This window comes from Hibiscus syriacus, unplaced genomic scaffold (genome assembly GCF_006381635.1).
Source record: "Hibiscus syriacus cultivar Baekdansim isolate YM2019G1 unplaced genomic scaffold, ASM638163v2 tig00111231_pilon, whole genome shotgun sequence".
Classification (NCBI taxonomy): Eukaryota; Viridiplantae; Streptophyta; class Magnoliopsida; order Malvales; family Malvaceae; genus Hibiscus; species Hibiscus syriacus.
The window spans coordinates 230827-258824 of NW_024063027.1; the positions used below are offsets into that span (position 1 = coordinate 230827).

Below are 27998 nucleotides of genomic sequence, written 5' to 3' on the forward strand. Positions count from 1 at the left end.
TTTTTATTGAGGTACTATGGTTGAGCACTAATACTCGACATGAAGAAAACAAAAATTATGCTCATGGTATTAATCATTTATTATACTTTATTGCTTAAAGTACAAGAAAGATACAACACAATTTGAAAAGAAAAAATCAACAAACGATACACATCTTCAAGCTCTCTTATTCTTCTTAATGATAAATTGAAAGTCAAACAAATTCATGAAAAACGTTGTAAAACGGTCGAAGAGAGAAAGCATCGGCTTAATAAATCTTTGGAGGTGGTGGAGATTTGTAAAGATACTTTGGGTGTGGCGATGAAGGAGCCTTGGGATGTGAGGGATAGGGTTTAGGATGAGAGGGTTGCGGATGGGGATAAGGTTTGGGATGTGAAGGATGTGTAGGGGACTTGTAGGCATAAGGAGGAGGTGGGGAGTGTACCGGTGGTGGAGATTTGTAAATATAGGGAGGAGGCGGGGAGTGGACTGGTGGTGGAGGAGATTTGTAAATGTAGGGAGGAGGTGGTGAGTGCACTGGAGGTGGAGGAGACTTGTAAACATAAGGAGGCGGGGAGTGAACTGGCGGTGGAGGAGACTTGTAAATGTAGGGAGGAGGTGGCGAGTGCACTGGAGGTGGAGGAGACTTGTAAATATAGGGAGGTGGTGGAGGAGACTTGTAAACATAGGGAGGAGGTGGGGAGTGGACTGGTGGTGGAGGAGACTTGTAAATGTAGGGAGGAGGTGGGGAGTGAACTGGAGGTGGTGGAGACTTGTAAATATAGGGAGGAGGAGGTGAGTGAACTGGAGGTGGTGGAGACTTATAAATATAAGGAGGTGGTGGGGAGTGGACTGGTGGAGGAGGTGACTTGTAAATGTATGGAGGAGGCGGTGAGTGGACTGGAGGTGGTGGGGATTTGTAAATGTAAGGGGGAGGTGGAGAGTGGACTGGAGGTGGTGGAGACTTATAGATATAAGGAGGAGGTGGAGAGTGGACTAGAGGTGGTGGAGACTTATAGACATAGGGTGGTGGTGGAGATTTATAGACATACGGTGGAGGAGGAGAGTGAACCAGGGGTGGAGGAGATTTGTAAATGTAATGTGGAGGAGGTGGTGAGTGTTCGGGCGGTGGTGGAGATTTATAAGGGTAGTGTGGATTTGGAGTTTTCACCGGAGGAGGGGGAGACTTGTAATGATAAGGTGGTGGTGGAGGAGATGCATACTTGTAAGGGGTAGAGGTGGCTACCACAGTCGAAATTAAGAGACAAAATCCCAAGGCATAAACCAGCCCTGGCTGTCCCATTGCTACAACTTAAACTCTAAAACCTGAAAATAGATGTAAGAAGTATTGGTTGGTGGTGATATTTGCAGCTACACCTTCCCCTTTTATAGTAATCGATCACCCTCAATAATGTCTAAATCATTTAATATAACACATAACAGGCTGGATTAATTTTTTTTAATAAAATGCTTTGATCTCCCAATGATGTTTTCCCACTACCTATAGGCAGCCCATGTTAATTTATGATTTTTGAAGAGAAAGTTAAAGAATACGGTGCTTAATTTCTATTTCTATTTTTATAACCCAAATTCAGTCCAGATTTCATTCATATGCTTTCGAAACCTACTTTTTAATTTGCCATATATTAAAATTTGTTCTATTAAAATCTATTTTTGACTTTTAGTAAAAGTATTTTTATTAATTAAACAATAATTAATTTGAATTATAAATGAATTTATCTAAATGAAACCATAAATTAACATGCAATGAAAGATCATGTCTGATCGTGTAATCCATAAACAAACAAATTGCTTGCCTGTTTTGTCGGAATTTAAAATTCACCGATTCTAATCATGGGAGAAGATTCACATTTGAGAAATTCAAGAGAATTAGGTAATCATATTGTCAAAGTCGGCTTTTCTTTCACACTACATCTAAAGAAAGGGGAAAAAAACCATCCGTATGTATGTATATATTAACATTAATTTTTTTAAACTCTACATTAAAATGGCATAATTAATATTTTTAAATTTTCCCTTAAGTAGTAACTGAGATGATTTTTCTTCATATTTATCATAGAAAATTGAATATATTCTCTTAATTTGCAAGACAGAATCTAACATCTTAAGCTGACTTTACATTTATCAGAGTTTTAATATACCCCTAATCCGACTAATCAATGACCTAATTAAATTTAACTCGGGCTTCCTTGTCAATAGGGATGTAAACGAGTCGAGCTTAAATATTACTGTACTCGACTCAAACTCAAAAAAATTCAAACTTAAAAAAATTTCGAGAGCTCGATACTCAAACTCAATTCAAGCTCGATACTCGAGCTCAATAAGACTCAAACTCAAAAAAAATTCGAGAGCTAAGAGAGGGTTTAGAAATAATTTGAACTAACAATCGACGCGCCTCGGTTCAAACCTTATGAGCTGCGTCATTGCCCCAACTAAGCGCAAAGATGACTTAAACATTTGTATCCCCTCGCCTTTTATAATAGAGTCAAGGAGTCTCCTCGCCTTAAACCTACCGATGTGGGATATATGGGAAGTCAAAACTGGAACGAGCAAGGGAACTGTTTGAGCATGCCGTTGAAACGGCAACTTCTGATGCAGTAAAACCCCTTTATCTTCAGTATGCCAAGTTGGAGGAGGATTTTGGGCTAGCAAAGCGAGCTATGAAGGTCTATGATCAAGCAACTAAAGCTGTTCCAAACCATGAAAAACTTGGCATGTATGAGATCTTTGCTGCCAAAGACAAGGGTGGGAAGGGACTACTGGGTGCACTTGAGCGAATCAAAAGGCAGAAGCAAGCTCAGTAATACCTCTACATATTCAACTCCCATCAAGTTATCTTTGATAAATCAATGGAACTAACTCTGGAATTTTATGTGCGTGTTCTCGAGTCAGACGACCGAGGCTCTACCGTTAGGTAATTGCCAAAGATGGTCTAAGGTCTAAGTTTTGCCATTTTTTAATATTTAAATTAGTGTGATTTTAACGAAAATAAGAATTTAATTGATATTTTTTTTATAAAATCAATACGTTAGCATGTGTGCCGATCTAGATATATTTAATTATAGATTTGACATAATATTCAAATATGCTATACAACTAGTAATATATTAATACATAAAGAAGTGTTTTTTTTTCATAATTATCATAGAGTAGTACAGGCTTTTCTTAAACTTTAACTTAATCCAACACGAAGTCCAAATTTTAAATAAAAAAGTATGATCTTATTAGATCGGATCAAATCCGTTGGGTACTGATTTTTTTGATGTTCCTAACTATATAACATTCTATCTTCCGAAAAGGGTAACTTGTTCCTTTTAAAATTCTCATTAAATTTAAATTTTTTAAATATTTTTAATTAAATCCCCTTTTAAGTTTTTTAAATCTCATCAAGACTAAAAATTTGTAAAAAATCTAATTTATATTTCTAAAATTTTTAAAAATATTAAGTATGTCCCCAATTTTTTTTATCAAGATCCAATCCATCACTGTATGTAATGCACTATTATCATCTGCATAACTTAACCTCTATCACATAATCATATTAAGAGTTTAGGGTTTAATATTAGGGTTTAGGGTTTAAGATTTAGAGTTTAGTATTTAGGGTTTAGGTTTAGGTTTAAGGTTTGGGGTTTAATCTAACATGTGCTTAATTAAACGAACTTTTATTTTTCTTTTAGTACCCTATCACATAATCGAGTTTAATGCTTAGGGATTAGTGCTTAGGGTTTAGGGTTTAGGGTTTGATATTTAGGGTTTATAGTTTATAATTTATAGTTTAGGGTTTAGGTTTAGGGTGTAATCTAACATGTGATTAATTAAATGGACTTTTATTTTTCTTTTAGTAGTATACAATGTAACAATTGGACTTGGCTTGCTTAATTAAAAAAATTAAAATTTGAGATAGTTGTATTATAGAATTTTTAAATTTTATAATTATCAATAGTGTATTTTTAATATATTTTTAATAATATAATTTTAAAAAATCTAAAATTGTAATATAACATTTTTTTCGAGCTGCTCACGTGCTTTTCAAGTCGAGTATCGAGTAGCTCGTTTCGGCTCGTTAAGAACTCGAGTCGAGCTCGAGCTCGAGTCGAGTCCATTCGATTCGAGTATTTATCGAGCCTTGATCGAGTCGATTTCGAGTAGCTCGCGATCTGTCTCGTCTCATTTACAGCCCTACTTGTCAGCTAATCATGTGCCCCTTCTTTCGGGTTAAAATGCGTTGCAGTCCTTGTTGTTTGGCATGATTTCAGATTTAGCTCATATATTTTAAAAACTAAAACTTAAATCCATTTACTTTTTTATTCTAAAATCATAGCCAATTCATTAGCATTCTTAGCATTTTCGTTCAAAATTTGTCCACTTAACATACCCAAAAAATATATGAAATCAAAACTCTAAATAAAATAAAAACGTACGAATGTGTTATTTATGTTCAGAAGACGAAAATCAAAAAGATTTTACTGAAGACCATTTGTCCATGTATATGCATCTAGGTGCCTTCCATTACTTTCAAAATGTTTGACACACTTGAGATTCAATTCAATCCCATAAAGTAAATGGAATTGACGAAAATTAGAAGATTTTGCTGAAGACCTAAACTCCCAATGGCCAGGTGATTAGAAATTAGGTCCCTAGCCTACCTACACAAACTCATATTAATAGGTTTCAATATAATATAATCAGAGACTGCCTTGGAGAAAATGCCACTCAAACATCAAATCTGCCTACACAATGTCTTACTAGTGCCCTAGTTGGTCTTACCCAGCAGTAGAACAGACAACGTCTTACTCACAAATACTCTTAAAGCATTACCTTAGATAAATAAATCATTTATCGTGATCACCCAACCATTTTCAAGCTTCTCGACGCCTCACATGAAAATAACTGCAAATATATACAGGCTCAATTTGAAGCCTTTTTACAAGAACCAGCAAAACTGAAATGGCCAAAGAATGTCGGAGTGAGTGAGTAAATGGAAAGCCGTGACAAATCTTAAATCTGATGAATCCATCAGATTTTGCATTTAGTCACCCAAGTATCAAAACTTACAATACGTTGATCACATTGAAAAATAAAGTCACTCGGTCGTTAAACAGCGAATCGACATGGACTTTTTTTATCCAGCTGGATATTTCTAACATAAAGCAATTTTTTATTTTATTAGTCTTTTTTTTCCAGAAAACCACAAGCTTCTCTCTCTCTCATCTAACATACAAAGACCAATCCACCCCTCAAACCTAGACGCCGCTATTGGTGACGATTTGACTAAACTGACACATTTTCGCCGAAATTCTCCCTTTCTAACACCCTTTGACTAATATTTTTCGAAGTAGCACCATTTCGGCTGAGGTGACACAAAGGCGTATCTCTGGGGACGCGTTTTACCTGGGTTTATGCTGACTGGGATGCCACGCGTGTAAGGCGCATCCCCGGGGATGCGCTTTCACGGGGTTCTGCTGAGTCGGATGCCACGGGGGTAAGGCGCGTCACCGAGGACGCGCCTTTCATTAAATGTCATAAATACCCATCCGTTTTTCCCCAACTACCCCTCCTCCTCCCCTATATAAACCCTTCAAACCCCCTCATTCTTCACACCAAAATCATCTTCTCCTATCTTATATAACTCAAATTCTCCAACTATTTGAGTTTTAAATTTCTTATTAGTGGTAAGAAATTTATTTTTAGTTAGTATTTTTTAAAATAGTTGTTATATTTTATATTAATATAATTACATAAATATTATTTTTTTTTATTAAAATAATATTTATATAATTATTGTTTATTTAAATTTATTAATTAATTATTTTTGTACTAATTATATTTTTTTTATCTACAGTTATAATGGAAAGTGAAATGCTGCTGCGATTGGATGCAAACCATATCTCCAGACATTTTAGTGATATGATAATATTTTTTTATAATTAATGTTAATATTTATTATTATTTTTAATTTAAATTTATCATGAAATAATATTAATTATAAATTTTTATAATGCATATTATTTAGGAAACTGATCGTATTTTAGAGACATTTATTAAAAACCCACGTATACCGGCACTGCAACGTATTTTTCCATATTTGTCTTCTGCCGGGTTCGGGTATATTGCAACAATTATTGGCGGTTGCAAACTCGAACCTGTCCTAATTTCTGCATTGATTGAGAGGTGGAGGCCCGAGACACACACATTTCATTTTCCATGTGGAGAGGTTATAATTACATTGGAGGATGTCTCTATGCATTTGGGGCTTCCCGTCGATGGGAATATTATGTGTGGTATGGCGGATGGTGATTGGCAGTCAATGTGCATGGAGTATCTTGGAGCTGCTCCGCCAGAGTTTAATGGAGGTAGAATAGTTTTATCATGGTTGAAAGCTAATTTTGAAGTTCTGAATGAAAATGCTTCAGATGATGAAGTAAAGGCATATGCTCGGGCTTATATTCTACGAATCATTGGAGTAATATTGATGCCCGACAAATCTCGCAACCAGGTGCATTGTATGTGGTTGCAGCATCTAATTGATTTTGATGAAGCTGGAAGATATAGTTAGGGCGCTGCAATTTTTGGCATTTCTCTTTAGAGAAATGTGTCATGCGGCGAATTATAAGAAAACTACTATCGGTGGATGTCTCATGCTTCTGCAATCATGGGCGTGGTTCCGCATGCCTTTCTTATTCGCGATCGTCAATGAACCATACGTATTCCCCTTATTATTGAGGTAATTTTCGAACTAAATTTTGATTTAGATATTTTTAATCAAATAGGGTGATATTTAGTTTATATTATATTTTATAGGTGGTCGATGAAAAGAAAGAACCATAGAGATATACCTACTGGACTAGAAGAAATTCGTTTACTTATTGATACAAAAGTTGGGTCTGAGGTATGTTTTGAAATCTGTTTAAATATGAATATTTTAATTTAAAATGCTAGATTTCAGTTTCAGTGGATACCTTATGCGAGCGATGAAGTAAAGGCTTGCATCCCACCCCACCTGAGTGGGTCATTAGAGGTTTGGATGTCAATTGTACCTCTTATATGTTATGCTATTATTAAGTGGCATCCAGTTGATCGCGTGTTCCGTCAGTTTGGTTGTACGCAATATATTCCTGGAGCACCTAGGAATTTAGACGACATGCATAACATAGATAGACGAGGAAAGAAAGAGGTTAACTGGGTGGTGAGACACAGAGATTGGATTGCGCTTTGGGAGAACCGGTATGCACAGTTGGCCCCTCGACAATTTTACGCTGAAACTGGTCATATGGTTACGGATAACTATATGGACTGGTTTAATGAAAAATAAAAGTTGTTTCAACTTTCGGCGGAAGCACGAGGGGTTAACATTCTTAGGCGCCGAGAGAGACGTCCCCATTTCTCAATATCATCGTCCCCCGACTCGTGGATGGAGAGAAGGCGCTACCGGTTCTGCATCAGTCCCACCACAACATCCCTATCCACCGATGATGATGCCACAGGGGTACATGCCCAGCCCTCCAGTTCAGATGCCATCTCCTCAGGGGTATATGTCAAGCCCACCAGTTTATATGCCATCTCCGCAGGGTTACATTCCTAGCCCGCCAGGTTACATGCCTAGCCCGCATGGTTTTATGAAACCATATGGAGGTGCATATACGGCTATGTTTAATGATCCAGCATATGGTTCATATGCATCTTATTTGGCTGGTGGTCCTTCTCCACAGACACCTCAATCTCCATCTGGATCACAGACATCGATGCCAATGTTTTCACAGTTTTCTCAATTTTCTATGAGCGGTGGGATTGTTAGTAGTACTCCTCCAGGGTCGTTATTTTATACAGGCCCTTCAGCTTTTTCTACGCCAAATGAAGAAAATATCGATGATGATGATGATAGTGAAGATGAGGAGACTGGAGAACAAGTTCCACGAAGAAATCCTCAGCGAAATAGACAACTACCGCCATGTGAAACTCATTCGAGAAAATGATATCGGTGATCCAATTGTATTTTAATTTTATTTAAATAGTTATATTTCAGAAATTTATGTAATTTGGTTATGTCATTTAAATATTTAATGGTTGTTACAATAATATTTTTAATGTTATTTTTTATTCAAATTTAACATTAAATGTTTGTTAAATGTTTTTAAAATACAAATTATAGTATTCAAAATTTAAAATTAAAATACAAATTATAGTATTCGAAATTTAACATTAAATTCAACTTAATATTCCAATTGTATTCGAAATTAAAAGTTATATTCCAATTATAGTTCACAATACTTAAATTGAAATTAAATTTATCCATACGTATGATTTTATCCTTAACATATACATTAAAACCAACTTATCACATCACATTTATTTGTAAAAACATGTCGATGCTCATTCCATACAATTTCAATGTCACAACCAACTTATCACTTCACATTTATTCAATTTATCCATAACATTTTATCCAATTTATTCAAATAACCAACTGATCACTTCACATTTATTCAATTTATCCATAACATTTTATCCAATTTATTCAAACTTCACATAACGTTTTAATTTAAGTTATGAACTTAAATTTATCCATATGTATAATTTTATCCTTAACTTGTTGAACTTCCAAAAAGAACTTAAATTTTGGTTATAATTTACCTAATTTCACCATCCATCTATAGTTTCCCGGGGGACATGAGTGACATAATAGGTCAATGATAACATATTCTCTGACAAAATAATTGAAGGCGCGCCCCCGGAAACGCACTTTTAAGTCCCCTCAGAAATAATAGGTACTACATGAATAGTTCCCCAGGGTACATGAGTGACATAATAGGGCATTATCTGACAAAATAATTGAAGGCGCACCCCCGAGAATGCGTTTTCATCACTTTGCCAAGTCCCCTCAGAAATAATAGGTACTGAAATGAATTGTTCCTCGGGGTACATGAGTGACATAATAAGGCAATGATAACATATTCTCTGACAAAACAATCGAAGGCGCACCCCCGAGAACGCGCTTTCACCACTTTGGGTACTGACATGAATAGTGCCCCCGAGGGACATGAGTGACATAATAGGACAATGATAACATATTCTCTGACAAAATAATGGAAGACGCGCCCCCAGGAATGCGCCTTCACATGAATAGTACCCAGTTATAAACACTATTATATGCAACGTATTATAAACTTTCATAACAAACTTCAGTTCACAAGCTTTCAAATTCTTAAACTCTCAATTTCTCAAAAATCTCAATCCTTTATTCTCTGAAAATAAGTCATCTTTCTGTTGTTGTTTTATATGATGGAGAAATTAAGGAAGATGAAGAGGGGGTTGTTTTTGAGTCAGATCATTATATCCTCTTAACCTTGAAGAAAAACATCACTCTTGAGGAGTTAATCACAAAAATTTCGTTAAAGATTCGTGTAGCAGGCCGGAGAAGACTATCTTCACTTCAGTATAGATTTTTTACTGAACTTTTTCCACTCACGTATACATTATTTCAGCTTTCCAACAATGATGATGTTTCTATGATGGTTGATGCTCATATGAGGAGTCTACAATCTCTTATTGAAATGTATACCACTTTTATTGAGCTTCGTGCTTCTCGTGGTCTCTCATATTCCTCTCACTTTGGCATTGCATATCAAGCTGATCAAGTTGATAGCCCGACGCAATTTATCTGTAATGATTTCACATCATTAATGGCGGATCAAACGCCAGATGCCATGCCATCAAGTTCAATAGGAATGCATTCATCAGCAACTGCTTATGATCTCAAATCACATGGCTTCACTAATAATCCATATATATGGCAATATCTATTCTACTTCAAGGGGCATACATTCATCTGCCAATGTTTTCGACTTACATATGGAAATGCCATCGAGACGGCAGTCTATTCACATCCCACATGATACAATGACCTCAAGTTCAAAGGGAGAACACGCAAGCGGGAACTTATTTGACCTCAACATTGGATTATCGGATGAACCCTCATCTCCACCAGAAGAACCTCTTCGGGAGCCAGGTGCTGAAACGGGATTATTCGTTGAACCTGACTCACCACAGTTTAATGTACATTCTGATGATGATGATGATGATGTTTCGATAAATACAACACCAGCCGAACTTCCTGCATATATGTATGGGGCTGATTATGATGCAATGTACGAGCTTGAATTTTCGGATCTCCCTGATGTTGGCAACTATGGACTTCAGTTATCAGTCAATGACAATGATTTATATATTGGAATGGAGTTCGCATCAAAGGAGGAAGCAATGATGGTAATTAAGAGTTACAATATTCGTAACTCAGTTCAGTCCCGAGTTGATCGATCTACCACGGAGAAATATGTCTGCTACTGCGTCCAATGTGACAATGGATGTCAATGGATGGTCCGTGTATCAAAGAGGAAGATGAAGAACAACTTATGGGAACTAACCAGATACAAAGGTCCTCATACGTGTTGTGCAAGAGGTATAAACCAGGATCATACCAACTTGGACTCCAATATTATTTGCCAAGCAATCATGCCCATTGTGAAGCAAAGCTCTCATATAGCTATTGCAGTGTTGATTTATGCTATACAAACACAATATGGGTACACCGTCTCCTATAAAAAAGCTTGGTTGGCAAAACAAAATGTCATTTGCAAACTTCATGGTGAATGGGATTCCTCTTACAACGAGCAGCCCAGTTGGTTTCATGTTGTGCAAAGACTCAATCTCGGGACAATTGTTGAGTTCGAAACTCAACATCATTACGTGAATGATCGAGTGGTTCACGATCGCTGCCAATTCTACTGTGTCTTTTTGACTTACCCTCAGTGTATTAATGCAGTCAAGTAATGTAAACCAGTTGTTCAAATTGATGGTACTTTCTTGTATAGGAAATACAAGTAAGTTTTATTATTGGATGTGGTCCAAGATGGAAACCGCAATATTCTTCTTGTTGCGTTTGCCCTCGTTCAAGGAGAAGACACTGATTCTTGGGGTTTTTTTCCTTAAAAATTTACGTTTACATGTTGTCACTAGGGAATGAGTATACATTATTTCAGACTGAGGAGCTGGGATAAAAGCAACAATGGACTCCTTGTGTACAATATATAGACCTCCACATGTTCAACATCGTTATTGTGTTCATCATATTGCTACAAACTATTACGGAAAATACAAGAAGAACGATGAACGTCAGTTAGTTGTGTGGATGTATATGTTTCTTTTTTCCAATTTTTCTATCATTTTCGTATTACTTATTTATACTTCATATTAACTATTACATATTTCTAATAGCTTAGGTTACAAACTCTTACCTCAAAGGTTTGAGTCTATGCTACAAGAGTTGTTTGGCAAAAATAAGAAGGGGTGCGAGTACATTATGAACATCAGCAAAGAAATGTGGACAAATGCGTATGACGGGGGTATCGCTATGGTCATATGACAACCAACTTGGCTGAAGCAATAAATTCAACCTTAAAGGGGGCGCGTCATTTACCAGTCACGGCGTTGGTCAAAACGACTTATTTTCGTTTGGGCCAACTCTTTGCAAAGTTCGGTGGACAAACTCTTACTTGGATGCAAAACGACCATACTTACCACCCAAGACTGATAGCTGATTTACAGAAAAAATGGCTGCATCAAATGGGATGTTGGTTACAAATTTTTCTCGCACCCGTGAGTTGTTTCGTGTAACCGAAATGACACGTTCGCTGCAATGGATTGAAGCTAACTCTTTCAAAGTTAATCTGCAAGAGAGGTGGTGCGATTGTGATTTCTTTCAAGCACTCAAATATCCATGCTCTCATGTCATTGCAGCTTGCTCACATTCGCATTTGGACTACAAAAATTATGTTGATCCCGTATACCAGCTTTCACAAGTATTCAAGGTATATGAATTTGAGTTTCCGCCCATAGGTAACGAAAGAGACCCAAATGAGATTCAAACTTGGCTTACAATTGTACCAGATCCATTGCTATTAGGGTACTCAGGTCGTCCAAAATCTACTAGAATACATTGTGATATGGATATTCGGGAGAAGTCAACAGAACAAAAACGATGTGGGCATTGTAGAAATATAGGGCACAATAGAAAAAAAATATCCAGCTTTGTTATCATCACATAACCGTTAACCCTTATGTAATTAATATTCTATTTAAATTAATGTTTTTGTTTCTAATATTTAAATGTAATTGTATTTTCTATAATTTCCCAATGTATGTACACCTAAATATTTTTTTTTAAAATTTTTATTTAAAAATTATTTTATTATATTTGATTAATATAATAATTAATATTATTTATTATAAAAAATTAATTATTAATTTTAAAATATTATAATAATTCCACCTTCTAAGTAGAGAAAAATATTAAATTAAACAAATTAAAAGTTATAAAAAAAATTATGTATACGATGACACATTTCATGTTCTGATTGGAGGATTAAATTTATTAAATTAAATTAAAATTAAGACTAAATTGATAAAATATATAAGTATTGAAGATTAAATGTGTAATTATATTAATTTTATTAACTTATGCATCAATATTTTCGTTAAATATTGATAACAGATGACTAGATTGATAACATTGAAATAATTAAGTGATAAAATTAATAGATCGATAATCAAAATAAAAAAATAGATATATAACCATACGCGTAATATTATAATTTCATATATTTTTTCCTATAACTACAATAAGATTAAAGCTGGTTTTCATCTATTGTTTCATCCTATTAATGTTGCGTGGAATGGGTGAATGCCAAAGTCTCCTAAACATATAACACTAAAACCTAAATTCACTCTACCTTTAACACGCATTTAAAAAATACATTCGATAATTATTAAATTATAACCAAAACACTTTACATAATATATTACTAATTTATAATAACAATAAAAATAAAATCTTTATTATTAAAAAAAATACCAGTGTGGCATCCGACTCAGTAGAACCCATGTAAAGCACATCCCAGGGATGCGCCTTACACGCGTGGCATCCCAGTCAGCATAAACCCAGGTAAAGTGCGTCTCCGAAGATGCGTTTTTGTGCCACTTCAATCAAAAGGATGTTACTTTGGGAAATATTGATCAAAGTATGTTAGAAATGAAAAATTTCGACGAAAATGTATCAGTTTAGTCAAATCACCGCTATTGGCTTCCCTTGGTGTCACTGCACATGTCATTCACCAGTCTCCATCAAGTCTAACGTTTACACCAAAACTATCCTTATTCCCTAATTATCCTACATCTCTGGTTAGATTTCCGAAAACATTTCCCCAAAAATCACAAAATCAAGATCCACACTCTAAAATACCTACACTTCAGTCTCCGAATCCCGATGTCATGTCAGACTGAAAGTTGGTATCGGTCTATTCACATTTCAAGATACCATTCGAATAGATAAAAATGTATTAGAAGTTTCTATACTTTTTTTAAAAAAAATTAATATAACCTTTATATTATTATTTTTTTAGATAAATTGATGTGTATAATCGAAGAAAGTAGAAAAAAAAACTGCTACAAAGTACAAGGTATAAAGAAAAGGACTCATTTTTCAAAAACTAAGAGATGCTCCGACACAAAACCTTCTACTTACAAATCTCATGGAATACAACGACTACAGCTTTAACCATAAATTATATCATCAAAGATCTCATCAACCGAACAAGTATTCCTTACAAAAATCCTACAGTTCCTCTCCTTCCACACACAATAGATATGGGCACCCCAAGCATTTTTAAAAACATAAGCCAACAGAGACTTGCCTCTCAATATGATTCAGGCCTAAGTCAAGTCATGCTCCCAATCCACACCTGCCTTGTCAATGTTACATAGCCTAAGCACATTCTCCCAAATACAACATGAAAGGAACACGTAAAAAAGACATACTCTCTAAATTCCACAACAAAAGAACAGAACACACAAAGAAGATCAATAACAATATGCAACCTATCTTTAATATTAAGCCTATCAAGAATAGCCAACCAAAAAATGATAAAATGTATAGGAACATGCATAAGGAACCAAATTGATTTTTGCCAAGGACATGAGGTACTTTAGGCCTAATCTCACCCAAAATCCATGCGACATTAACCTTCTGTCCAATCGAACCAGAAGAGAGGACTAAAGCAACTTCATTCTTCATTTTGAACATCTTCCTCAAACAGCAGTTAGCATTGACCTTGTAATCAGAGAGTCAAAATCAGCTCCTTCAACACATAGGAATATACCCAGGCCACCTAAAAGGAACCTTCCCTATTAAGCAATTTGTGCATGAGTTGCATGATACAAGCCTTAATCCAACATTGAATGTCATTTGACATCTTATTATTTTTTCTTTCAGTGTGAGACTCCAACTAAGAAAATAAACTTAATGTTGTTCTTTGACCAACATTTTTTGTCGTTGATCATTACGGTGTTGAAATGTCAGTCCATGATGTTGATATTGCAATCCATGGTGATTGATAACGTGGCGGATGACATGGAGATAGACAAAATTGGTAACTCACACTTGGAAGATGGACTGATACACCAACACCATGGGTCACCACGTCAATACCGTGAAATGCATGTCACCACTGTGAACTTTCATGTCAGCATCATGAATTGTTATGTCAACGACAAAAAAGTTAGTCAAAGGGCCACATTGGATTTGTTTTTTTAGTTGAAGGGCTACATTCATAGAAAAAATAATACAATAGTCATTTTTTTTCACTAGTACATGAACCTCTAATTCCTTTTTACCTTTTTTTTTTGCTTTTCAGATTCGATAAAACCGGCCCTGAACTTTAACCTATGCTTGGCCAAACTTCAAGGTGAATGTTCCTTTTGTCTTTTCTTTTCTTTTCTTTTCTTTATGTTTTGTTTATTGTGTGCTTGGGGTGTGCAGGTGTTATGAAATGTGAGTGCAATTGTGGTAGGGCTAGATTGGGGCTCGGTTGTGTATATAGTTGTGGATGATGAATGGTAAGAGGTGGACCATGGTGATGGTCTCAACAATCGGATGGAAAGATGAAGGTACCCTCAGCAATGGTATTGACGGTGGATGTGTTAAGTGTTTTTGAATGATGGTGGTGCTACGATGAAGGTAGTTCTAGTCATACATTGCAGCTGGATAAAAAAAAAAGTCCACGTCAGCGAGCAGTTTATCACTTAACAGCTGAGTGACTTGATTTTTCAATGTCATTTACATAAGTGACCAGATTGTAAGCCTTAATACATGTGTGGCCAAATTCAAAGCCCCGTAATAGTTGGTGACCACAGGGTAGTATACCCTAAATATAAACAACACCTTGCAAGCCGGAAAGATTATACATCAGGAACCACAGATTAGGCTTCGGAAAAAAAAGAACCACACATTTGGTAGGTTTGTGTATTTCAAAATATCTTTTAAGGAGCATAACCATCTGCTGATAAAAGCAAATCAAGTTAAACAGATACAAAGCGAAAAAGCACATACAGTACCTCTCATTATTTGATTTCTTCCCCGAGAATAAGCTGCACCTGTATTTTGAAACTAGGAGCAAAGAACTTCATTATGTCTTCTAATCTTTCTCGTTCAGAGTTGTACCAAATTAAAACTATGAGTCAATTTAAAGGCTACAGAGAAATAGTAAAAATAATAATCCAACTATTAAGCAAGAAAAAGAATTGGGAAAGTTTTGCTCTAACCTCATAAGTCATATTTTCAAGATCGACAATATCTTGCCAAATGACCTGCATAACAAAGTTTTGCAACAATTTTTTGAACCATGGCATTAGCATCTAAAGCCTCTATAACCCTATAAGTAGTTATTCTTGAAAAAATATTTAAATTACTCAACATGTATAAAGCATTAAACCTTAGAAGTCTCGATTCATCTATACTAGATGCTTGTTGCAAGTAATCAACTAACTTATATCGTATGCTTAGCCTTGAGTCCAAGCAAAACACTTTATAAAGTCTATTTGTCGACCACATGGCCTTTTGGGCTTGTAAAAAAAAATGTGCACATATGTTCAACAAAGAAAGAGGGGGAGAGAGAGACCTGGTAATCCTGAGCATATTTGTTAGTTGTTGGTGTTTATGTTGATCTGAAAACTTAGTTAGTGACACGCGTAATTTATGATGTCAAAATAAATAGCTTTAATCCCAATAAAATGAATAAGAATAAGTAAAATAGTGAGAGTAAGGGTCAATCCACATGAACTAGGAGTTTGACGATTTCCTCCTTATGTTTACAAATCACCTCCTCCCCCTCCTCCGTATGTTTACAAATCACCTCCTCCCCCTCCATACGTCTACAAGTCTCCTCCTCCACCTCTGTATGAGTACTAGTCACCTCCTCCTCCTCCTTATGTTTACGAATCACCTCCTCCCCTCCATATGAGTACAAGTCACCTCCTCCTCCTCCTTATGTCTACAAATCACCTCCTCCCCCTCCATATGAGTACAAGTCACCACCACCTCCTCCATACGTCTACAAGTCACCTCCTCCTCCTCCATATGTTTACAAGTCACCTCCTCCTCCATATGTCTACAAGTCACCTCCATCTCCTCCATATGTTTATGAGTCACCACCTCCCCCTCCATACATGTATAAGTCTCCTCCTCCACCTCCATATGTGAACAAATCACCTCCTCCCCCTCCATACGAGTATAAGTCACCACCACCTCCATATGTGTACAAATCTCCTCCACCACCTTCTTATGAATACAAATCACCACCTCCTCCGTCATACATGTATAAGTCGCCGCCACCACCTCCATATGTTTAGACGTTACCACCACCACCTCCCCCATATTACAAGTAAACTCTGGTCTTCCCCTCCGTTAAAAGGTCGTCACCTTTGTCATCACCTCCATCTCCTCAAATTTTCAGGTCTCCTCCTCCACCATCTAGATTCCGTGCGACAACATATTACTACATTGGCATTTCCTTTACTTGCCTTACAGTCATTTGGTTTGTCTAAGATCGATGCATATGCTTGCTGTTGATGTAATAAGAGAAAGGCTAGCCTCTACTACCTAAAGCAATCACTACTTGGTTTTCAGTAAACCCTAGTGATTACTTAGGGTTGGGGTTTGATTGTGTTCTCAATCAACTTTAATTTATATTAATGATTTATGCTTTCTTGTTTTGTTTTATCGATTTATACCAAACTAGTATTTGTATTTTTGCGTAAGATCACCTGTCGAAGCTAAATCACCCCAACAATTTGCTCGTCGCCATCCCGACAGTGAATTACAAATGGTTTTTGGTACCAGCATCTTTTCTTTTTTTCCCCTTATTAAGACACTGAAACATCTTTCTTTACCGAGTTTTGGTTAACCATGTCTTCTTCTTCTTCTACTTGCTTGCCTCAACAAGCTCTGAAAGTAGGCATAGTGGGTTTCGGCACATTCGGGTAGTTCCTGGCCAGGACAATGATCAAACAAGGCCATACTCTAAGGGCTACTTCTCGAACTGATTATTCCCATATCTGCCATCAATTGGGTATTTCCTTCTTCAGGTAGAGTTTATCCGCCCAACTTTCTTTTACACCTATATAAACGGATATTGATTTTTGTAAAAAAAAAAATTGCAATTTTTAGGGACGTAATTGCATTTCTTGAAGCAGATAATGATGTGATACTGATAGCCACGTCAATTCTGTCGCTATCGGAAGTGCTCCGGTCAATGCCTTTACATTCCTTTAAACGCCGGACACTGTTCGTCGATGTGCTTTCTGTCAAAGAGCACCCCAGAAACGTTCTATTGCAAGTGTGATACTATGCTTTTTCCTTCAATCCTTGGTCATTTCTTTTGCCCAGCTTGAAAATGGTGGGGTTTTTTTTTTTTTTTGCAGGTTTTGCCGGAGGAGATGGATGTTCTCTGCACTCCTCCAATGTTTGGACCTGAAAGTTGCAAAAATGGGTGGAAAGATCTTCCTATTGTTTTCGAGAAAGTTCGGGTGAGGGATGAACCCAGATGCTCAAACTTCTTACAAAGCTTTGAATCTGAGGTAAATGGAAATCAAATCCTTGGAATTTTAATGCAATTTACTGATTGGTAGCACTGAGTTGAGAATTTTTTTAATTAATTTCCTGGCAAAAAGGGTTGCAGAATGGTGGAAATGTCTTGTGAAGAACATGACAAACCGGCTGCTAGAAGTCGGTTTCTTACCCGTACTGTAGGCAGGTATGTTCAGATGAACCTTTACTTTGAAATCGCAGATAAATCTTAAGATTCAAACCTCGGTTTAAGCAAGTTGCTTTGACAGGATTTTGTTAGAAATGGGAATCGAGTCGACATCTATGAACACGAAAAGCTTTGAAACACTAGTTAAATTGGTAAGTTCACAATGAGTTGTCTCAAAGTATTGCAATTTACCTTTCTTTGAAAGAGAACTGGGAACAAGAATAGCTAAAGGGATGAAGTAATATGATATTGAAGGCAGAAAGAGAGCATGGCCACTGCTAGTTTCGATCTGTTCGACGGATTATTCATCCATAGCAGATTTACTCAACAAGAGGTATGTAATGTAACCAACCAAAAGCAAGCATCAGCTCTTTCTACTAACAAATTTTGAAACGCTAACGTTGTCTACAATTATGCGGTTGATGAACTTAGAGCATTCTTTTCAAATGGCCAAACAGAGACTGGAAGAACAAAATCCTAGCAAGGTCTGACTACTTCATGGACTCTTGCTAACAGAAATCCTTCTAGTAATTCTCAACTCAGTATACAATCTTTTTTTTATCCATTTCTAATGTTTAAATGCATTCCTAGACTGTAATAATAAGCCAAGCAAGCCACATGATATTGGTGAAAGTTGATAAATGAAAAAATGTATGTGGCTTCGCAAGACAAAGTCCTTGGTGCTTAAGTATACATCAAGCAAATTGATATACAGAAGAGTTCTTAAGCCAATATATCATCTTGTTCATTTCATTTGAGAAAAGGTCACAAAATCGAGAATGCTGTTGTTCATTCTCCAGTTTGAATACTCACGAACTCTTGCCTTCTGTGTTATATTTTTATTGAGGTACTATGGTTGAGCATTAATACTCGACAAGAAGAAAACAAAAATTATGCTCATGGTATTAATCATTTATTATACTTTATTGCTTAAAGTACAAGAAAGGTACAACACAATTTGAAAAGAAAAAATCAACAAACGATACACATCTTCAAGCTCTCTTATTCTTCTTAATGATAAATTGAAAGTCAACAAATTCATGAGAAACGTTGTAAAACGGTCGAAAAGAGAAATCATCGGCTTAATAAATCTTTGGAGGTGGTGGAGATTTGTAAAGATACTTTGGGTGTGGCGATGAAGGAGCCTTGGGATGTGAGGGATAGGGTTTAGGATGAGAGGGTTGGGGATGGGGATAAGGTTTGGGATGTGAAGGAGGTGTAGGGGACTTGTAGGCATAAGGAGGAGGTGGGGAGTGTACCGGTGGTGGAGGAGATTTGTAAACATAGGGAGGAGGCGGGGAGTGGACTGGTGGTGGAGGAGATTTGTAAATGTAGGGAGGAGGTGGTGAGTGCACTGGAGGTGGAGGAGACTTGTAAACATAAGGAGGAGGCGGGGAGTGAACTGGCGGTGGAGGAGACTTGTAAATATAGGGAGGTGATGGGGAGTGGACTGGTGGTGGAGGAGACTTGTAAACATAGGGAGGAGGTGGGGAGTGGACTGGTGGTGGTGGAGACTTGTAAATGTAGGGAGGAAGTGGGGAGTGGACTGGAGGTGGTGGAGACTTGTAAATATAGGGAGGAGGAGGTGAGTGAACTGGAGGTGGTGGGGAGTGGACTGGTGGAGGAGGTGACTTGTAAATGTATGGAGGAGGCGGTGAGTGGACTGGAGGTGGTGGGGATTTGTAAATGTAAGGGGGAGGTGGAGAGTGGACTGGAGGTGGAGGAGACTTATAGATATAAGGAGGAGGTGGGGAGTGGACTGGAGGTGGTGGAGACTTATAGACATAGGGAGGTGGTGGAGAATGGACTGGTGGTGGTGGAGATTTGTAGACATACGGTGGAGGAGGAGAGTGAACCGGGGGTGGAGGAGATTTGTAAATGTAATGTGGAGGAGGTGGTGAGTATTCGGGCGGTGGTGGAGATTTATAATGGTAGTGTGGATTTGGAGTTTTCACCGGAGGAGGGGGAGACTTGTAATGATAAGGTGGTGGTGGAGGAGATGCATACTTGTAAGGGGTAGAGGTGGCTACCACAGTCGAAATTAAGAGACAAAATCCCAAGGCATAAACCAGCCCTGGCTGTCCCATTGCTACAACTTAAACTCTAAAACCTGAAAATAGATGTAAGAAGTATTGGTTGGTGGTGATATTTGCAGCTACACCTTCCCCTTTTATAGTAATCGATCACCCTCAATAATGTCTAAATCATTTAATATAACACATAACAGGCTGGATTAATTTTTTTTAATAAAATGCTTTGATCACCCAATGATGTTTTCCCACTACCTATAGGCAGCCCATGTTAATTTATGATTTTTGAAGAGAAAGTTAAAGAATACGGTGCTTAATTTCTATTTCTATTTTTATAACCCAAATTCAATCATTCATATGCTTTCGAAACCTACTTTTTAATTTGACATATATTAAAAATTGTTCTATTAAAATCTATTTTTGACTTTTAGTAAAAGTATTTTTATTAATTAAACAATAATTAATTTGAATTATAAATGAATTTATCTAAATGAAACCATAAATTAACATGCAATGAAAGATCATGTCTGATCGTGTAATCCATAAACAAACAAATTGCTTGCCTGTTTTGTCGGAATTTAAAATTCACCGATTCTAATCATGAGAGAAGATTCACATTTGAGAAACTTAAGAGAATTAAATAATCATATTGTCAAAGCTCGGCTTTTCTTTCACACTACATCTAAAGGGGGAAAAAACATCCATATGTATGTATATATTAACATTAATTTTTTTAAACTCTACATTAAAATGGCATAATTAATATTTTTAAGTTTTCCCCAAAATAGTAAATGATACGATTTTTTTCATATATATCATAGAAAATTGAATATATTCTCTTAATTTGCAAGACAGAATCTAACATATTATGTAATCTCCTAGACCCGGCCTATGCGTTTCGACTAAGTCTAATGGCTCACATTCATAATTCTTAAAGACATTTTCCAAAACCGTTATTCAATCAACGAAAAATCACATTATAAATAATAACTCAATTCATAAATATAACATTAAAAAGTAACAAGTTAATTTAAAACATGTCTTACAAAAATCCAAATTACGATAAACCGAATATAAATAGCAAAAAAGTAATCATTATAAAATCCAATACTTTAAAAAAAGGCCCATGTTATCAAAATAAAGTCAACTTAAAAGATAAAAACATTACAATCAGATATACTTCGAGAGATATGTTGATCCTCCAAGTGTTCGATCAGGGGTATCTAACCAACAGTATCTGAAAGGGGAAAACATTTACGAAAAAGTGAGATAGGCTCAGCGTGTCCCAACATTACTATAAAATTATGATAGGTATACTAAACAAGTCATAGTCCAGTAAATCTCATAAAATCATACTACAGTAAATCTCATAAAAGAGTCACCCTAAGGGAACATCTTAGGGCCTGAGAGCCTACCCAAGATAGATTTTGGGGTCAAGGGGCCTACCTAAGAACACATCTTAGGGCCGCAAGGCCTACCCGAGAATGATCTCAGGGCCGCAGAGCCTACCTTAGAGTTATATTAGGTCCATAAAAATTTTCCAGCTTGATCATAGTTGTACTTTATAAATCCGTATCAAAAATACAATTGCACCGTGACATAAATTCCATAAATCCATAAACATGGTAATCATATACTCGTGAAAACCAAAAATCAGATAGTAGTCATAATCCATAAACCATCACATTAAATCGGTGCATCAATAAAACAGTAACCAAAGAATTCATTGTACCACATGTTGAAACAAATAAAACAGTTCAGTAATAAATAGAGAACACACCTAGATAATATGTTCAAATAGTAGATCTAGTGATTGCTTGCCTCGCCACGCTCTGCTACAGTTTTCGAACCTAATTCATAATAACACTATATTACTAATGGGTAACATAATTAATTTCTGAAATCATAAAATTTACGGGTCATACGGGTGAATACTGGCACACGTAGTTTAACTGATCTAGAGGAGCTGGGTCGAGCTGTCGAACGATCAGGAGAGTCTCTTGTACCTTCAAACAATAATAATTTATCAGTCTCAGTCTTACTTAATTATTCAAAGCTAAAACTCTTAAGTATATATGCATTTTTCGGGTTTGACTATCAATTTGGAGGCTTTCGAGCCTAAATTTGACCAAACGGAATGTGAAATCGAAATCAGGACGTCAAAAAACAAAAAGTATGACTTTTCGAAAATTTGAATTCTTGGTCAAAGTCAAAGTCAACGGGTTTGATTGATGATTTGGAGGCCTTCAGGTTCGAATTTGGCAAAACAAACTTCGGAAACGGATTCGAGACGTCGAAAAATCTCAGAATAGATATACCCGAACAAAATCAACGGCCGTTTAATGGCCGGTTAAAGCCGGACAAAGTTATGGTCAACGGTGCTCAATAGTCAACGGTCAACTTTTACAAAAAATAGCACCCTAAAAGAAATTAATTACAAAACTAACACCCTTTTAAAAATGTTTACTAAAATAGCACCCTTTTAAAAATATTTTTAAAAATAGCACCATTTTAAAAATATTTACGAAAATAGCACTCGGTTCGGGTCGGGTTCAGACCGATCAAGCCGTTCAGATAATGACAACCATCAATTCGCTGCTCCCCCACGCGTTGGGGCGCTTGAGGCCTCATCCGGTCTCCAAAAATTCCTAAAAAAAAGTCCTAAAATTATTTTAAGCAATTTCAATACACTTACCAAGCTCGGTTCAAATTTTTGAACGGTGGAGAGCTCAATTTTAACTCGGTTGAAACTTTGACCGCTTCACCTCCCTCACGTGCCGCCACCTACGGAGACAAGGAGGAAACCGGCGAACTCGGAACAGCACAAGGAACACGATAGTGCGGGAGGTGTCAAAAACGGATCAACGATCAGAGATGAATTTAAGATTTTCTCAGCGGTGGTGCTAAAACAACGTCGAGACTTTGACTCGAAATTCACGGCTTTTGGCAGCGTTTCGCTATAATTGGTTTACTAGGTTTTGTTCACGGGTCAAAGATGAACACGATGGTGGTTTCAATTTGACGATCGGAGTTCGGACGGCGTCGGAATCGGGCTTGAAAGTAGGGGTGCGGGATAAAGAAATTTGAGTAATTACTTCTGTGTTTTCTGATTTCAAAATCAGAAAACACGTTTATAAAACAAAACCTGTCGACACTCCTTGGAGGAATTCAGGTCTTGGTCCCTGAATTTCCTTCAACTTCTAAAATGACTTATAAGTTTTCAAAACTTTTAATTTAGTCACCAAATTACACCAATATAAATATATATTTTTCTCAGTTTTCCGGGTTGTTACAATTCTCCCCCTCTACAAGAAATTTCATCCTCGAAATTTAACTTATGAGAATAGTTGAGGAAACTGAGTCTCCATTGACTCCAATGTCTCCCAAGTAGCTTTAGAGGGGCCTCGGTTACTCCATTGGGATACGCCTATTCCGAAGAACTCGTTCATCTCTTTCTAAGATCTGAATGGGCTCATCCTCATATGACAAATCAGGTCTCAGCTCTACCTCCTCAATCTGAATAATATAACCTGGATTTGGACGGTATCGCCTTAACATTGATACATGAAATACGTCATGAATACGACTGAGCTGGGAAGGCAACTCAAGCTGATATGCAACAGGTCCTACCCTCTTCAATATACAAAATGGTCCAATAAATCTTGGACTCAATTTACCCTTACGCCCGAATCTCAATACTTTCTTTCATGGTGATACTTTTAAAAAGACCTGATCTCTAACCTCAAACTGTATATCTTTCCTCCTTTGATTTGCATAAAACTTATGCCTATCAAATGCCTCTTTTAAACGGTCACGGATCAATCTAATTGTGTCTTTCGTTTCTCGCACTAACTCAGGTCCCAACATCTTCCTATCACGCAACTTAGTCCAACAAATCGGGGTACGACATCTACGCCCATAGAGTGCTTAATAGGGTGCCATACGAATGCTGGTCTGGTAACTGTTATTATAAGCAAATTCAGCCAAAGACAAAAAGTTCTCCCAGCTACCACAAAACCCCGCAACATATCCTCCAAAATCTGAATCACTCTCTCAGATTGACCATCAGTTTGTGGGTGGAAGGATGTACTATAATCCAATCTTGCTCCCAAAGCCGTATGTAGCGCCTTCCAAAATCTCGAAGTAAATCTCGGATCTCGATCAGAAATAATAGACAATGGAACATCATGCAATCTGACAATCTCCGAAATATACAATCTCCTCAGCTTGTCCAAAGTATAATTTACCCGCACAGGAATGAAGTGAGTTGACTTTGTAAGTTTGTCAACAATCACCCAAACTGAATCCTTTTCCGAATGAGTCATAGGTAAGCCAGTAACAAAATCCATAGTAATACACTCACATTTCCACTCAGTAATCTTGATAGACTGTAACAAACCTGGTGGATGTTGATGTTCTATCTTAACTTGCTGACAAGTCAAACACCTATCCACAAAATCCGAGATATCTTTCTTCATGCCAACCCAATGATACCTCTCTCTTAAATTCCAATACATCTTATCTCCACCGGGGTGCATAGCATATGGACTACTGTGAGCCTCATTAAGAATAATCTGTTTCAACTCAGCATCATCAGGCACGCAATATCGACCCTTAAAGCATAAAACTTCATCTTGATCAAGGGCATAATTTGTGCTTACCCCTGCTCTACTTGCTCAAAGATGGATAACAAGGAGCTATCAAGGGGATGCTTAGCTTTAATTTCATCAACCAAAGTCGGCTTAACTTGTAATTCTGCTAACAAAGTGTCATCGTCATATAAATTCATTCTGGTCATTAAAGACCTCAACTCCGTTACCGCCTTTCGACTCAAAGCATCTGCTACAATGTTAGCTTTACCAGGGTGATAATCAATCATACAATCATAATCCTTTAGAAGCTCTAGCCAGCACCATTGTCTCAAATTAAGCTCCTTCTGGGTCAGAAGATACTTTAAGCTCTTATGATCAGTAAAAATGTAACACTTTTCTCTATAAATATAGTGTCTCCAGATCTTCAAGGCAAATATCACTGCTGCTAGCTCTAAATCATGGGTCATATAATTACACTCATGTGGTCGTAGCTGACGATATGCATAAGCCACCACCTTACCCTCCTGCATTAGAACACATCCAAGTCCTGAGTGTGAAGCATCACTATATACTGTAAAATCTTTCCCGGACTCTGGTTGAATTAACACTCGTGCTTGAGTCAAAACCGCCTTTAATTTCTCAAAGCTCTCCTGTTGTGCCTCGCCCCAACCAAATGGCACATTCTTCCTTAACAGCTTTATCAAAGGAGCAGCAATGATCGAGAATCCCTTGACAAAACGTCGATAATATCCAGCCAAGCCCAAGAAACTGCGGATCTCAGAGACGTTCTTGGGTCGTTTCCAATTCACAATAGCCTCGATCTTGCTTAGATCAACCTGAATACCTCGTGCAAAAATAATATGCCCTAGAAACGATACTTCTTGAAGCCAAAACTCACACTTGCTTAGTTTGGCATATAGACGATGCTCTCTCAAGGTCCGCAGAACGATCTTCAAATGATCGTCATGCTCTGCTTCCATCCGAGAATAGACCAGAATATCATCAATAAAGATAACCATAAATTGATCCAAATATGGTCGGAACACATGATTCATCAAATCCATGAAAGCTGCGGGAGAGTTCGTCAAACCAAAAGGCATTACTAAGAATTCATAATGACCATATCTAGTGCGAATGACCTTTTTTACAACATCGGACCCTTTAACTTTCAATTGATAATACCTCGGACGAAGATCAATCTTAGAGAATACAATAGTTCATCGTAATTGATCAAATAAGTCATCAATCATCGGTAATGGGTACTTATTCTTGACTGTCATCTTGTTTAACTTTCGATAGTCAATACATAGCCTTAACGACCCATCATTCTTTTTCACGAACAGAACTAGAGCTCCCCAGGGTGAGGTACTATGCTGAATAAATCCTCGATCGAATAATTCTTGCAATTGGACCTTCAACTCCTTAAGTTCCTTTGGAGCCACGCGATAAGGTGCCATAGAAATAGGTACAGATCCTGGATAAGTCTTAATCTCGAACTCTACCTCCCTATCAGGAGGTAACCCAGGCAACTCCTCCGGAAAGACATCAGGAAACTCGCTAAATGTATGAATTTCCTCAATCGTAGACAAGGAACCTTTAGTGTTCACCAGTTAACACAATAGTCCGACCATCAGAAGTATTCAAAGTAGCTCTCTTGTACTCGCAGTCCATTTTTACCTTGTGTTTATTTAACCAATCCATCCCAAGAATTAGATCGAACTCCTCTAAAGGAAGCTCCATAAGATCAGCGAGAAAAATTTCTCCCTGAACTTCCAGAGGACAACGCCGAAATACTTTATTCACTAATACTGCCTGTCCTACTGGACTCGTAACCGTAACAATATTATCAATGTTCTCAATCGAAATATGAAGGTTTCGAGATACTGAACTCGATACATAGGAGTGGGTGGAGCCATTGTCCAGTAATGCAAAGTATGGGATAAAATAAATAGTAAATGTACATGCAATAACCTCAGGCTCATCTCTATCATCCCGACATCTAGTGGCGTAAACCAAAGCTGGTTGTCTAGCCTCAAAAACTATTGGCCCTCTATTATGTTGAGGTCGGGCTTTACTGTCTGTCCTGGACGCTAATCCATGGGTCTTTTCTTGGCTACGATCTTTAATTGGGGTTTGTACTATAGTCTGAGAATGCACAGGAGTCTGGGTAGCAATACTCTCAGACAAACTAGCTGAGGACAATCCCTCCGAAAATGACCACTAGATTCACAATTAAAACATGCTCTGGTCTTCCTATAACACTCTCATGTATGTCGTTTACCACAAAAATAGCAAGGAGGCACTTGAAACGGAACCGAAGAATCACCTCTACTAATAGCTGAAGGTGAAGATACTGCAGGCCTGAAGCGTGTATTGCTCCTCTGAGGGGCCGAAGTACGAGTCCTCTTACCGGACTATGCAGATGATTCAGTATGGCCAAAAGATTTCTTAGATAGCTCCTGATCAACACACTCTCTACCAGAAGCTAAAGCCTCTATCTCCTCAGCATCCTTGGCTCTGCCCACCAGAACATCAAAAATCTCATCTTGGTGGGAAACAACCTGCCTACGTAGCTCGTATTTGAGTCCGAGGGCAAGTTTACTGCATCGATCTCTCTCGGTAAGCACCAGACTGATTTCATACTTTAGCAATTTCAAGAACTCTATCTCATACTCTGAAACAGTCATGTCACCCTGAACCAGGTCCTGAAACTACTGTCATCTCTGAACTAAATAACGCTCTCCCAAGAAATGGCTCCTAAAACGCTCCTTAAAGAAATCTCACGTCAAACGATCGGTCAGAACACTACTGACCACTGATTCCCACCATGTGTGGGCATTGCCATCTAACATCGCTACTGCCCCCAAATATCTCTTAGTTGGGTCCAAACCCAACTGATCCATAAATCTCTCAGTATCATGGAGCCAATCTTCTGCTTCAGTAGGAACTCCAGCAATCTGTCCTCCAAAAGTTCTAACTCCATTGGCGATCAGAGTCTGAGAAATAGGCACCTCGGATCCAACACCAGCAGCTCTTACCACTCCTTGAATCAACTGCAACTCTGCTAGAATCGGGCTCACTATCGGTTGCTCCTATGATCGGTGTAGTCATGCCAATACCAGCGGCACGAGGTAAATTTGTCGGGGTCGTAGAAGCAGGATCACCTGTCAGAGGTGGGGGATCTACTCGAATCTCATAGATCGGGTCTGCAAATCTAGCCACTCGTCCACGGCTAG

At 37.4% G+C, this 27998-nt stretch overlaps 1 protein-coding gene and 2 pseudogenes across 6 annotated transcripts; 1 reads left to right on the forward strand and 2 right to left on the reverse strand.

Moving 5' to 3' along the window:
- Window positions 1-46: 46 nt before the first annotated feature.
- On the reverse strand, window positions 47-20294 carry LOC120156571 (extensin-2-like). Of its 6 annotated transcripts, none has more exons than XM_039167873.1 (5): window positions 20135-20294; window positions 19877-19957; window positions 19421-19663; window positions 665-997; window positions 47-541 (listed from the first exon to the last, which is right to left on the reverse strand). In XM_039167873.1, exons 1-5 carry the CDS (start codon window positions 20225-20227, stop codon window positions 248-250), a joined length of 1044 nt encoding a protein of 347 aa, XP_039023804.1. In that variant the 5' UTR covers window positions 20228-20294; the 3' UTR covers window positions 47-247. The 6 variants fall into 6 exon arrangements, with proteins under 6 accessions (XP_039023804.1, XP_039023803.1, XP_039023802.1 ...); XM_039167872.1 differs by having other exon boundaries at window positions 19829-19957; window positions 20135-20293; XM_039167871.1 differs by having other exon boundaries at window positions 19421-19711; window positions 19829-19957; window positions 20135-20293.
- Window positions 2305-2446, reverse strand: LOC120156576 (annotated as a pseudogene).
- On the forward strand, window positions 17294-18403 carry LOC120156575 (annotated as a pseudogene).
- Window positions 20295-27998: the final 7704 nt, after the last annotated feature.